Source organism: Rhinoderma darwinii, chromosome 7 (assembly GCF_050947455.1).
Source record: "Rhinoderma darwinii isolate aRhiDar2 chromosome 7, aRhiDar2.hap1, whole genome shotgun sequence".
Classification (NCBI taxonomy): domain Eukaryota; kingdom Metazoa; phylum Chordata; class Amphibia; order Anura; family Rhinodermatidae; genus Rhinoderma; species Rhinoderma darwinii.
The window spans coordinates 82,259,399-82,273,162 of record NC_134693.1 but is presented as its reverse complement, the minus strand read 5'-3'; the positions used below and the strand labels follow the sequence as shown (position 1 = coordinate 82,273,162).

At 39.7% G+C, this 13,764-nt stretch overlaps 1 protein-coding gene across 1 annotated transcript in view; it reads left to right on the top strand.

The window, feature by feature from the left end:
• The window catches only part of EMP1 (epithelial membrane protein 1), a 36,822-nt gene that overhangs the window by 20,434 nt on the left and 2,624 nt on the right, over nucleotides 1-13,764 (top strand). Inside the window, exons 2-3 of the mRNA XM_075832302.1 lie at nucleotides 11,012-11,122; nucleotides 12,210-12,309. Coding sequence (XP_075688417.1) covers nucleotides 11,045-11,122; nucleotides 12,210-12,309 — 178 coding nt within the window. The 5' untranslated portion in view covers nucleotides 11,012-11,044. The remainder of the gene's footprint in view (nucleotides 1-11,011; nucleotides 11,123-12,209; nucleotides 12,310-13,764) is intronic.

Below are 13,764 nucleotides of genomic sequence, written 5' to 3'. Positions count from 1 at the left end.
ATATTCCGTAAAGTCCCTGCAATTTAATGAGGGGCTGAGAAAGCAGTGTTTAGACTTGCCTCTAAATGCACATGGGAATAACACGTGCAAATCCTAAAATATGACAAATTTGTGGCAACACCTACATCTGTGAACGTGATTTGTGTTCTGTCTTATGTACTCTACATAGCAAATAGACAAGTATGGCTAAAACGATTTTAGGATCAAAGTCAGACATAGAAGTGACAGATTTGCAGGTATGTGTATTGTACTACAGTATTTCTATGGCTATATCTAGCTATGGATTCTATGTGTACATATGAGCAGTTAGGTGAATCGGATATATGCACAGATCCCAATGTGGCTATTGTATATGTAATAAATCTCTGTCCTCCTTTGAAGTGGCAATACTTAGATCCGTGTTCTGTAACCTAATTCTAACCACAATATATCAGCAATTTAGAGAACTATAGGAGCCCAGGGTTAGATAATACTCTGGGCCATGAATACAACAAGGCTCCAAAGATCCAGAAGAAGACAACATAATTTGGAATTGACCTTAGAGCCACTTGGGTCTATTTCATATGGGATGCTTCACAAATAATCTATTAGACCTTATTGATGATATGACCTGTGTGTACAATGATAACAACAAAGTTTACAATGCAGTAAAAATAAATTTCTAATATCGGAAATACTCCCTTTAAGAGCAGAAGTGATCTAATAAAGGAGCTATATCTAATATCCATTTGTAATTAAAGGAAACCTGTCAGCAGTTTTAACCCGTTCCCACTGCAGCCACTTTTGACCTCCCTGACAGAGCCTCAATTTTCTAATGAGCGCCACTAAGAGGGGTTAGCCGCCATTACAGATACAGCACCAGCCATACCGCTAAACCAGTCCCCAGTACAGCTCAGTGCCCGACGAAGGTCTCACGACCGAAACGTTGCACATGTAGCCACTGGCATTACGAAAAAATTGAAAAAAATCTAAATAAATTTACGTTAACATTCCAAGAGTGTGCTGAATACAATTCTTTCTATCTTCAACTGGATTGGGACCCTATTCCGAGCACCTGAGAAAAACTAGTGCTATCTGAACAACACCACACATTGGACTTTATGTTGCTGGTAAAACTTGGTCAATACATTCAGTATTTAATTGTGAAAAACACCAAAACTTTGTGAAAAATTGCAAAAATTTGCATTATTAAAAATGTAAATGTATCAGATAGTAATACCGCACAAAATAGTTACTAATTAACATTTCCCATATGTCTACTTTAGATTGGCATTGTTTTTTGAACATCCTTTTATTTCTCTAGGACGTTTCAAGGCTTAGAACTTTAGCAGAAATTTCTCACATTTTCAAGAAAATTTCAAAAGGCCATTTTTACAGGGACCAGTGCAGATGTGAAGTGGCTTTAAGGGGCCCATACAATAGAAACCCCCATAAATCACCCCATTTTAAAAACTGCACCCCTCAAAGTAATTAAAACAGCATTTAGAAAGTTTCTTAACCCTTTAGGCGTTTTACAAGAATTAAAGCAAAGTAGGGGTGAAATATGCAAATTTCATTTTTTTTTCTAGAAATTCATTATTAATCCTTTTTTTTTCTGTAACACAGAAGGTTTTACTAGAGAAACACAACTCAATTTTCATTGCCCAGATTCTTACGTTTTTAGAAATATCCCACATGTGGTCCTAGTGGGCTAATTTACTGAAGCATAAGCCTCAGAAGCAAAGCAGCACCTAGTGGATTTTGGGGCCTTGTTTTTATTAGATTATATTTTAGGCACCATGTCAGGCTTGAAGAGGTCTTGTCATGGCAAAACAAAGTAAACACCCCAAAGACCCCATTTTGGAAACTACACCCCACAAGGAATTGATCTAGGAGAGTAGTAAACATTTTGACCCCACAGATGTTTCATAGATTTTATTATAATTTGTAAATTAAAAATGTTAACTTTTTTGCATTAGCTAAAAAAAAAAAATGTCCACAAGGAATAGCCCCACAACATTTGTAAAGCAACTTCTCCAGAGTACGAAAATACCCTATATATGGTCAGAAACTGACCCCTTAATGACCGGGCCTGAAAAGACCTTAATGACCAGCTCAATTTTTCTGTTTTTGCCTCTCTTCGTTTCAGCAGCCATAACTTTTTTATTTTTTCATTGACGTGGCTATATGAGGCCTTGTTTTATGCGAGAGAAACAGTATTTTTTTTTCCCCATAGTTTGGGGGTAAAAAAATTTTTTTTTACGGCGTGAGTATAGGAAAAGACGATTCTCGGAATTGTTTTTTTTGTTTCATTTTTATTCTGTTCACGTTTCACGCGAAATAACCCATTAGATTCATTAATCAGGTTATTACGGCCGTGTAGATACCTAATATGTGTAGGTTTTTTGTTTTTATTTAGTGTAGGGGCAATAAAATGTATTCAAAATAAAGACTTTTTTGGGACTTTTTTTATTTAATTATTTGTTTTGTTACTTTTTTTTTTTAATCCCATCAAGGGATAACTTTATTTGTAACTTTATTTTTTACTTGCAATGTATTAGCATACTTCTGTACGCTAATACATTACACTGTGTCACTATGACACAGGCTGCTGATCGGGCAGCACATAGTGTGCCCGAACAGCAGGCACACGTAACAGACAGCCCTGGGGTCCTTTGTAGGTCCCAGGGCTGACTGCAGAGGGATTCCCCAGTGTTTGATCGCATCACTGGAATCCCGGTGATGCGATCAAAGAGGGGAATTCCCTTTGATCTTGCCGCGGTCACGGACTGTGTTCAGGAGGCTGCTCTAAGATCAGGAGCTGTTAGTAACAGCTCCTGCTTAGAGGACGAGCGCTCACACGAGCGCTCATCAGCCTAATCTAGAGCGACGCCAAAAGACGTCTCTGTAGACTAAGCACCCGCACCGCCTGACGTCAAAAGACAGTGGGCGGTCGGGAAGGTGTTAAGCACACAACAGGGCTCAGAAGGGAAGGCAAGCCTTTAAGTTTTTAGAGTGTAGATTTTGCTGGATTGGTTTCTTGGCACCATGTCGCTATTCCAAAGCCCCTGTGGGACCAAAACAGTTGAAACTCCCCAAACGTGACTCAATTTGGGAAACTATACCCCTTGAGGCATTCATCTAGGGGTGTAGTGAGAATTTTGACCCGACAGATGTTTCATAGATTTTATTAGAATTGGCAGTGAAAATAAAAATGTCATTTTTTTCCAATAAGACATAGGTTTAGCGCAAAATTTTCTCAACAAATAAAGGAGAAAAAGCACCCCAAGATTTGTAAAGCAATTTCTCCCGAGTATGGCAATACTCCATATGTGGTCAAAAACTGCTGTTTGGGCACACGGTAGAGCTCAGAAGTGAAGGAGCGACATTTGGCTTTTGGAGTGCAGATTTTGCTGGATTGGTTTCTGGGCGCAATGTCGCTACAGCAAAGCCCCTGTGGGAGCAAAACAGTGGAAACTCCACAGAAGTGACCTCATTTTGTAAACTACACCCCTCAAGGTATTTACCTAGGGGTGTAGTGAGAATGTTAACCCCACAGGTGTTTTCCAGAAATTAGTGTACACTTGATGTTGCAGAGTGAAAATGGAAATGTTTCCATAGATATTCCAATATGTGGTGCCCAGTTTGTGCCAACATGAAAAGACAGCTCTCTCATTTTTATGCTGTGATTCCCGGATTTAGAAACGCCATACATGTGGCATCTAATCTTTTGCCTAGACATTCAACAGGGTTCAGGAGTGAAATTGCGGACTAATTTGGCAATTTACAAAGTATTGGTTCGCAATGGCAGAGCTCTGATGTGAAATAATAAAATAAACCCCTGAGAAGTGACCCCATTTTGGAAACTACACCCTTCAAGGCATTTATCTTAATAAATGTGCAGTGAGCATTTTCACCCCACAGGTCTTTTCCATAAATGAATGCGCTGCGTATGGTGCAAAGTAAAATTTGCAATTTTTCACTAGATATGCCATTTCAGTGGCAAATATGTCGTGCCCAGTTTGTGCCACGGGAGACACACACCCCAAAAATTGTTAAAAGGGTTCTCCCAGGTATGGCGATGCTATATATGTGTCAGTAAATTGCTGTTTAGGCACAGTGTAGGACTCAGAAAGGAGGGAGCACTATTTGGATTTTGAAGCACGGATTTTGCTTGGTAGTAGATTTTATTTGGAGTATTACTGGTATTTCAGTTTATAATGTGGAGGCATATGTAATCTGTGCGGAGTATTTCAGGGGCATAGTCAGGTGGTATAATAATGGGGTAAAAAAAATAATTGAAAAAAATAATCTATAGATGTGTGTTGAGCTGTGAAGCAATCCTTTCTGCACGGGCCAGTGTCGCACTGATAAATGGTGTCCTTTCTTATCCCCCATTTGGTCCACACTTGTCACCTTTGCAGTTTGGGTAATTTTGCTGGAAAAGTGTTGTCCTGGTATAATACAGGTGCCCTCGCTTCCAGCAGATATGTTTGGGCTCTCCCATTGCGGGTTCCCTAATTTTAAGGCCTTGATAAATCGCCTCTGGAAACAGAAGAAATCTTAACCTCGGCCTGCACAACAGCATATTTTTTCTTTCCTGACTAATTGGAGCCTTAATTTATTTTATTTTTTCATAGCCGTAGTAGCATGAAGGCTGTTTTTTTGCGGGACGAGCTGTTGGTACCAGTTTGGGGTACATGCGACTTTTTGATCACTATTTATCCTATTTTTTGGGAGGCAATGTGACCAAAAAACAGCAATTCTGGCATAGTTTTTTTTATACAGCGTTCACCATGCATTACACATTATATGTTAACTTTATTCTGGTCAGTACGATTCTGGCGATACCAAGTTTACAGCACTTTTTTTATGAAAAAACAATGTTAAAAATAAAAAATACTTTTGTGTTGCCATATTCTGACTTTTTATGTTTTATAACTTTTTGTACAATAAACTTACATTTGTAAAAAGAATGTATTTTTTCTGTCGCGATGTTGTGAGAACCATAACGTTTACATTTTTTCGTCAACAGAGCTGTATGAAAGGGCTTGTTTTTTGCGAGACGAGCTATAGTGTTTATAGGTAAAATTTTGGGATACATGCAACTTTTTGATCACTTTTTATTCCAATATTTGGAAGGCAACGTGACCAAAAAACAGCAATTCTGGCATTGTTTTTGAAAACATTTTTTACAGCGTTCACCATGCGGGATAAATAACATAATATATTTATAGTTTAGGCCGTTACGGGTGCAGCTATACCAAATATGGATGGTTTATTTATTTCAATAATAAAGAACTTGAAAAGGTAAAAAGGGTGATTGTGTTTTATTTTATTACTTGAAACATTAATTGAACTTTTTACGACTTTTTTTCACTTTTTTTTAGTCCCACTAGGGGACTTGAAGGTGTAACTGTCTGATTTATGTTCCAACACATTGCACTACCTATGTAGTGCAATGTATTAGAATTGTCAGTAGTTCACTTAGGCCTTATTCACACAAACGTGTTATACGTCCGTGATACGCGTGTAATTTTCACGTGCGTCGCACGGACCTATGTTAGTGAATGGGGCCGTTCAGACTGTCAGTGAATTTCATGCAGCGTATGTGTGCTACGTGAAACTCACGACATGTCCTATACTTGCCCGTGTTTCGCGTAGAACGCACCCATTGAAGTCAACTCTACAGCGCTACAGTAGTAAAATAAATGAATCAAAACAGAAAAGCACCTTGTAAACATAAAAATAGAGTGTCAAAATGATGCCGGCTGCGCGAAAATCACGCAGCCACGCACCATGTACAGATGCCACACGGACCTTTTGCGCGCGCAAAATGCAGCATTTTTTGCACGCGCAAAAACGGACACGTCCGTGTGAATAAGGCGTAAGAGCAAGCCGATTATGCTCTGCCTCTGGGCGGGGCCTAATCGGCTTCCGTAATTACAGACCAGGAGGCCAGTATTAACACCTCCTGTTGTAGCAGCAATTGCCACCCCTGCAATCGCATCACAGGCCTGCCGAATTGACTACAAACCACTAATATGCAGTAATCGCTTTTCATCGCTGCATCTAAGGGGTTAATGGTGGGGATCGGAGCTAGCACCGGTCCCTGCTGTTACAGCAGGGTATCAACTGTAAAATACAGTTGACACCCGCCGCTGATGACGCAGGCTCAGCTTCTGTGCCCACACCATCTTCCCGTCGGTTTCCGGAAGCCTTTTGGTCCCGCTTCCAGACGGGGCCAAGGAGGCTTCCATACTAATTTTCTCGGTGATGCAACTTGTATTGCCGAGAAAAAAGGTAAGTTTAAAATGCGCTTCCCCGCTTCTATATCACCCTGTCAGCAGTTTTGAGACCTTAAAACTGCTGACAGGTCCCCTTTAAGTCCTTTTACAATAGATTTGCTGTTATCATCAATGAAGTTGAACTAAATTGGAGTTATTTTGCATACATTCTAGATTTCGATTTTGCCTTGATACCTGGTAAAACACAAACATTCTAATTTGGTATGACTGACTTCATGCTGTGGTACAAAGCCATTTCATGTTGTAGACACTATCATTACATTTTACCTTCAAATAACTTCATCCCTAAAAATATTATATCTGCATCAATGGAAGTAACAAATTGTTCTTTCCTTGTCTATATTATTACATCTATAATTTTCTCAACTTTTTGCTTAGTACCAGTCCACACCCTATTTCAGATAACACTGGCCTTGATCCAGAACAGATTTAGGCTGAGGTGTGGCATGTAGAATAACTAATTTATTTATTTTTTAAAAAAGAAAGAAAAATAAACCCACGAAACAAATGTATCATTATTTCTTGCTAAAATTAAGGCTTAATCCATTTTATAACGAAAAGTTAACATCTCCACCCAATATACATAATTTTCTGATTGATTTATTTATCCATTAAAATTCGGTCTAGGCCCTTATGAGATCCTCTTGCTCACGCACTGATTGTATTGCTTTATTTTTTTAATGAAGAAAGGTTGTCATGGAAGGTTGCTACAGCCCCACCCTTGTGATGAGAACTTAATAGAACAGACATACCCTCATATGTATTTAATTGAAGGAAAACATGACAAAATGTATTTCTATAGCACCTTCTACTGTAATTCACACCTTTAAAAAAAAAAAAAAAAAAGACAGATACCCTAGTTTTGAAAATCCTACAATGTATATATAAAATATTTCAGCAGCCAAAATGTACCCTTAGACGCACTGTCCGCTTTGGACAATCTCGTTTTGCTACACGGGTCATTTGACCATAGATTGCTAATGGGACCCTGGGCGATCAGCTGTAATCTGTGGGAGAAACCAGCAGCAAGTGTTCTCATTGATTATAATGGGCTGTCTGTCATGAACAGTAATGCTGGGTCCCCTGCTAACAGAAGAAGTTCCTGAATGGGGCACCCCCTTTCTATTAATTCAAAACTCCCTAATAGTGTATTTGTAAATGAGTTTTCTAAACGGGACAAACCATTTTTATCGTTTGCATGTTACATTCTCTTTTGCATTACATCAAAATATTTGTATTATTGTTTTGCTAATATGTCATGACTGAAACTATTCGTAACTCTTGTGCTTTAAATGACAGCAAGCGGCAAATCTCAGCAGAACAATAGTGAGAATACCACAAATTGACTTTTCAGATAAGCAAGAAGATGCAAGATGAGTGTTTGACTTGGCTATGAAACGGGTTATTAAATACTCCATTGAGCCGTACTTAGAGCTATAGTCATGGCCTTAGTGTGTAAAGGGATAAATCTATTTACTCATGAACTATTGTGGTTTAGTAAACTGTTTCTTGTAGACACTCAGATTAACCCCTGATGGAGCAAATTCTCCAATGCTTTTTCATTATCATGTTTCTTACCTAGTACAATACATACAGATAGATCGACTTTTCTATCATAGCAGGACATCACTATGATACAATATGTGCATTAAGGCCCTTTTACACTGGGCGATAAGCGGCCGGTACAGCGAGCGCCGATCAACGAGAAATCGTTGATTGGCGCTCGTTTGCTCCTGTCACACAGAGCTATAGATGGGGACGAGCGGTCGTTACTCCGATCGCTCGTCCCCATCCATTATTATCATGTCGGCAGTGCATCTCCCTGTTTACATAGGGAGATGAGCTGCCGACAAAGATAATACTTTACTTTTTTAAAACTATACGACCTGCAGATGATCTGATGACCTGAATATTTAACACTACCAGTGTAGCTATATCTATGAGTATCACATTTACATTGCTGCTTCTAGTTTCTCATTTCTAGTGAATTTAGTGGTTGAATTGCATTAATGTAAAGCATACGTTCACTATTTTACAGTTCATATAAAAACTTCATAAATAGCTTTGTAAATGCATTGCATCCTACCTAGGTTTGAGTCTGAATTAGGGGAAGGCCACATGGAATGGCCCTGTCACGGTCGCGACGTGGCCAGCAATCACGCCGGCACCATGTTTGGCGCAGCTTTCAAATATCCTGTTAATGGCCCAGCGTCATTGCAGGCAAAAGAGCCCTTTTCCTGCAAAATTGTGCGGCCATAAAGGGTGTATTAATTAATGGCCGCACAATTTTGCAGGTAAAGGACCGTTTTACCTGCAATGACGTGCGGCCTTTAACAGGATATTTGACAGCCGCGCCGAACATGGTGCCGGTGCAATCGCTGGCCGTACAATGACCATGTCAGGGCCGCTTCTGTGTGGCCTTACCCTTAAAGTCCAGCGCTTCATTTGTAATTCTGTTATTGGAAACAGTCGACAAGATTGCAGACATACACACCCATGACAGCTTAGCAGAGCTCTTATAGTGCAGTGGTTTTCCTACAGTATCCAGATTACTGTACAGTGCCTGCCGTAAAGATGGTACTAAACACTAGAGTAAACTTTGATATTCAATCAACAAGTCTGTAAAATTGTGAATGCAGCTCTGAACTATAATACAAACTGTATCTCAGGATCAGTACAAGATAAGTAATACGATGTATATACAAGTTTACGCAACATTTTATGTAGATTCATTTAAGATAAAGGGTTGTTACCTAGATGAGGAATTATTGATCGTATCAACAAGGCACATATCCACCAATAAAATCCTTCCCACTGGAAATGCTTGTCTGTGCTTTCATACATTCTATGCAGCAAATAATTCTGAACTTCCCAGACAAATATGAGTAGGCCCTATTCACCTGATGTTTTTTCCCTATGTTTAGCGTAATCGCCGGAAAAAGCTCCTGTCGTATACATTAAATGTAGCCTTTGAAGGATGCCTAACAGTGACAGCCGTCATCCATAGACTACTATGGAAAACGTTTAACGTATATGTCATAAACTCTAATGACGTTTTCATGACGTATTCGTGAAACGGATACCATTATAGCCTATGGGTGACAAATGCCACTGTTAGGCATCTGTCACACGCATAGGTCACCCAAGGCTATATGTATACCAATGTATACCAGCATGACAGAGGTCAAATGGACAATCTTTTGGCTTCCTTCGGACTAAAGAGCCCTATGGACACGTTTAGCGTGTACATCGGGAGCTTTCCTGCTGTAAACGTTAAACGGACATCACAGAGGTAAAATGAACAGGGCTGTAGAATATACAAGTACCTTTTTTTAGTGATGCTGTGACTTTGAACCTGCCCTTTTCTTTACACTCACTTTTCTATACTTGAAGTTACCTGTTGAATAACTCGCTTTGAATAAAATCTAGCAGATACACAGCCTAATGGGGCCTGAACGTGATGTGGTGAAATCATAGACTGAGTCACATAAATTAATACACTTTCAGTGTAGGAGGAGTGTCTCTAAATCTCACATACCAGTGATGAAGTGATACTACCTCGCCCATAGGGACACTCCTTGACGTTGCAAGTTCAGGTTTTTAATGGACAATCTTGCTCTCACACAGATTCCATCCTGATCTGTCAATATGTACCTAAGCTTTTATTCTCCCTTTTTTTTTTTTACTCATATCTAGCAATTTGTGTCTCAATCTTTCATTCTTTAAGTTAACGTTCATATGATATTTGTCTGCTTTTCTTTCTCCTTTCCACCTCTTTCTTTGCTTTACCAGTAACCATGTAACATTCATTTATGGGATGAAACACTACAGGGCTCCCAACCTTGCCCCCTGACTAATCCTATCTTTCCCCCAGCCCATTCCCTTTATCTCACCCTTAGTTCTCTTTCCTTTTATTGTTCTTCAGAGGCTCCTTCCCCATTCATTTACCGTCCTTCATCTATTTTCGTAATCAGTTTTCCTTAAATAAGTATTCCCATCTTGAAACGTTATGGCATAACTCTGGGACGCTCAGATCTCTTTCATTACACTCAGATCTCTGGGACTCCTGCCGATCCTGAAAATTAAACGATCAATATCCCTATGGTATTTCTTCTACACAATAAAGTTACTGGCCATGGCTGTGCAGGGCAAAACTGTGAAGGCGCTGCAGCGCTTAACAAGTGCTGCGGCCCCTTGATTCTTAGGATCAGTGGGGGTCCCAGCAGTTGGATCCCCACTGATTACTTTCCTCGATGATGATGGTTGTATTGTAAGTACATCACAAGTGAAATTCTGTTATTAATGTTTTTTCATGCTAGAAAAATTAGTAAAGTGTTATTGTTAGTACAACGGTAGACATAAGGACTGCGCTCTACCTGGGACCCTCCTTCGAGCACACAGTCAGATTGTCTATTTTGTACCATTCTGTGATTAACAGACCCTAAAGTGCATTATGGGTTTTTTATGTTATTTGACAAATAATTAAAATAGTCCTGTATTTAACCATAATGCACAAACTATATATTTTATTACAGCTATAAAGAACAATCCCTTTTTAACACATGAGAAAGACAATTGTGGGCATTTAGTCATTAGTGTCTTTTTCACAACTCATGTTGCAGCCATGTATTAAAATAGGCGACAGTGGGTTTCGTGAGCATATACTGTATAATGTTTCTTCATCATTCATGTCTGATTATTTGTATAATTTTATATGTTTCTAGGCCCCTTTGTGTTATCACCAGTAATAAGTCAAGATGTTGGTCATCCTAGCCGCAGTGTTTGTGGTTCATATCGCCGTCACTATAATGCTCTTTGTGGCCACGATTTCCAACGTACGTATTCAAATAATAGAAAAATGTATTGCTTTTTGTATTTATTATGTCAATGTATAATGTGTTATGAACCTGTACCAAAATATTTTGGAGCTGAACAGAATATGAAAAAAACTTGTGAAATACTTAAACAGCAGTTTACTAATATCTTGACGCTATATAAATAGCGGGTTATAAAAAGATAATAGTAATAAATTATATTAATCGGATGGGCCCCTTTCTGCTGCTGAATATAATTAAAACCATTGACCTGTCCAGAGACAGAACAGCAGCTTCAGATCATTATCGCTGCCAAAAGAATAACTCCGGATATAACTTTAAATTAAAGAGGCTCTGTCACCAGATTTTGCAACCCCTATCTGCTATTGCAGCAGATAGGCGCTGCAATGTAGATTACAGTAACGTTTTTATTTGTAAAAAACGAGCATTTTTGGCCAAGTTATGACCATTTTTGTAGTTATGCAAATGAGGCTTGCAAAAGTCCAAGTGGGTGTGTTTAAAAGTAAAAGTCCAAGTGGGCGTGTATTAGGTGCGTACATCGGGGCGTTTTTAATACTTTTACTAGCTGGGCGCTCTGAAGAGAAGTAACATCCTCTTCTCTTCAGAACGCCCAGCTTCTGACAGTGCAGACCTGTGACGTCACTCACAGGTCCTGCATCGTGACGGCCACATCGGCACCAGAGGCTACAGTTGATTCTGCAGCAGCATCAGCGTTTGCAGGTAAGATCGACTTTTAAACACACCCACTTGGACTTTTGCAAGCCTCATTTGCATAACTACAAAAATGGTCATAACTTGGCCAAAAATGCTCGTTTTTTAAAAATAAAAACGTTACTGTAATCTACATTGCAGCGCCTATCTGCTGCAATAGCAGATAGGGGTTGTAAAATCTGGTGACAGAGCCTCTTTAAACAAAAATGTTCTAGTATTTTCAGAAGAGTTGGTGTTAAATTCCACTTTATAAAAAGTTACGTTTTAAAATGAAGCTTATAATATTCCTACAATACGTTGAATGAAATTACATTCATGTCCATATACATATAAATATATGCACTGACTTGTGTTTATTATGGTTATTTTGTTTCAGGTCTGGCTTAAAGATGGCACAGGCCTAACCTCACTAGGAATATGGCAACTCTGCTCGTCTGGGAGCTGTAGTAGTGTACTTGACAACATTGGTGAACAAGGTAAGTTACTATTATTAGTTATAAATATTATGGCCTTAGCTTAAAGTGTAGCTAAACGTTTGACAAACTTCTGACATGTCATAGTGACATGTCAGAAGTTCGGATTGGTGGGGGTCCGAGCGCTGAGACTCCCAGCAATCTCTAGAACGAAGCAGCTGAAGTGCTCGTGTGAGTGCTCAGCTGCTTCGTGTCTGTTCGGCTGTTTCCGGAAATAAATGTAACGGTGTAAGGACTCAATAGAAAGTCTATGAGCCCGTACTCCAATACATCGGCTTTCTGGAAAAAGCAGAACAGACACGAAGTGGCTGAGCACTCACACGAGCACTTCAGCTGCTTCGTTCTAGAGATTGCTGGGAGTCTCAGTGCTCGGACCCCCACCAATCCGAACTTCTGACATGTCACTATGACATGTCAGAAGTTTGTGAAATGTTTAGCTACACTTTAAATAGCATCTATTTCCCACCTTCTGAAGCTTTTTTTTTTTTTTTATAAATTCTTTTATTTTCATTTTATTATTTTGTATCACAAAACGTTCAAAGTATACACAACATAGTTCGAAAATGGCAGTGCAAAACATTCAACAGGTCATAGGTCAGTTATCAGCATCACATAAGTGCATGGGGTCACCTGAGAGTACCATGTCGCTGGAAACAAATGTTTAAGGAATCTCCGAAATGCACCCTGAACCCGCAGCCGTGCATGGTAGTCCAGAAGCGAACATGAGAAAATTAAAAGGAGGAGAGAAGAGCAGAGACAGTAAGAGGGAGAAGAAAAACGGTGAGGAAAAAAAGGGGGGGAAGGGGGGGAGCTGACCTGACACACCGGATCTAGGTGGGAATTCACGCGGCCATGATGGTCTTATATTCCTCGGTTGCTTGGAATCGGATCCATTCCCGCCATGTTTTTAGGAAGGAGGCATGAGTCCCCTTCATTGATGCCCTGAGGTCCTCCATTCTCATGATCTCCTGAATCTTGCCGAACCACATGACCACTGTCGGAGGACAGGACTGTCTCCACAGTGCAGGAACACACGCCCTAGCCGCGTTCACCAGGTGTCGAACTACTGAGCGTCTATAAGAAGACAGGGGGACCTCACACAAATGAAGCAGGAAGAGGCCCGGGGATCGTGGGAGGGGAAAATCCGGCAGGAGAGGAAGGGAAATGAAACCTTACAAATTATAAGTTACAATGTTCCTATCAGGATACATAAAAAATACATGTACTACTCACTATCTTAAAGGGATTGTTCATGATGTCCACATGTCCTTCTCAGCTGTCAGCACAACGTAACGTCCAGTTGAAGTGCCGTTTCACGTCTGACAGTCTTATTGCTAGGGATAAACTGTCCAGCAAACTCAGACATTTTAATAAAGTTGCCAGGCAGTAAATTCCCTCAACCTGTCTGTGTTATGATCATAAAGGGCAAGAATGCAAAACTGGACAAAAGCCATGAAT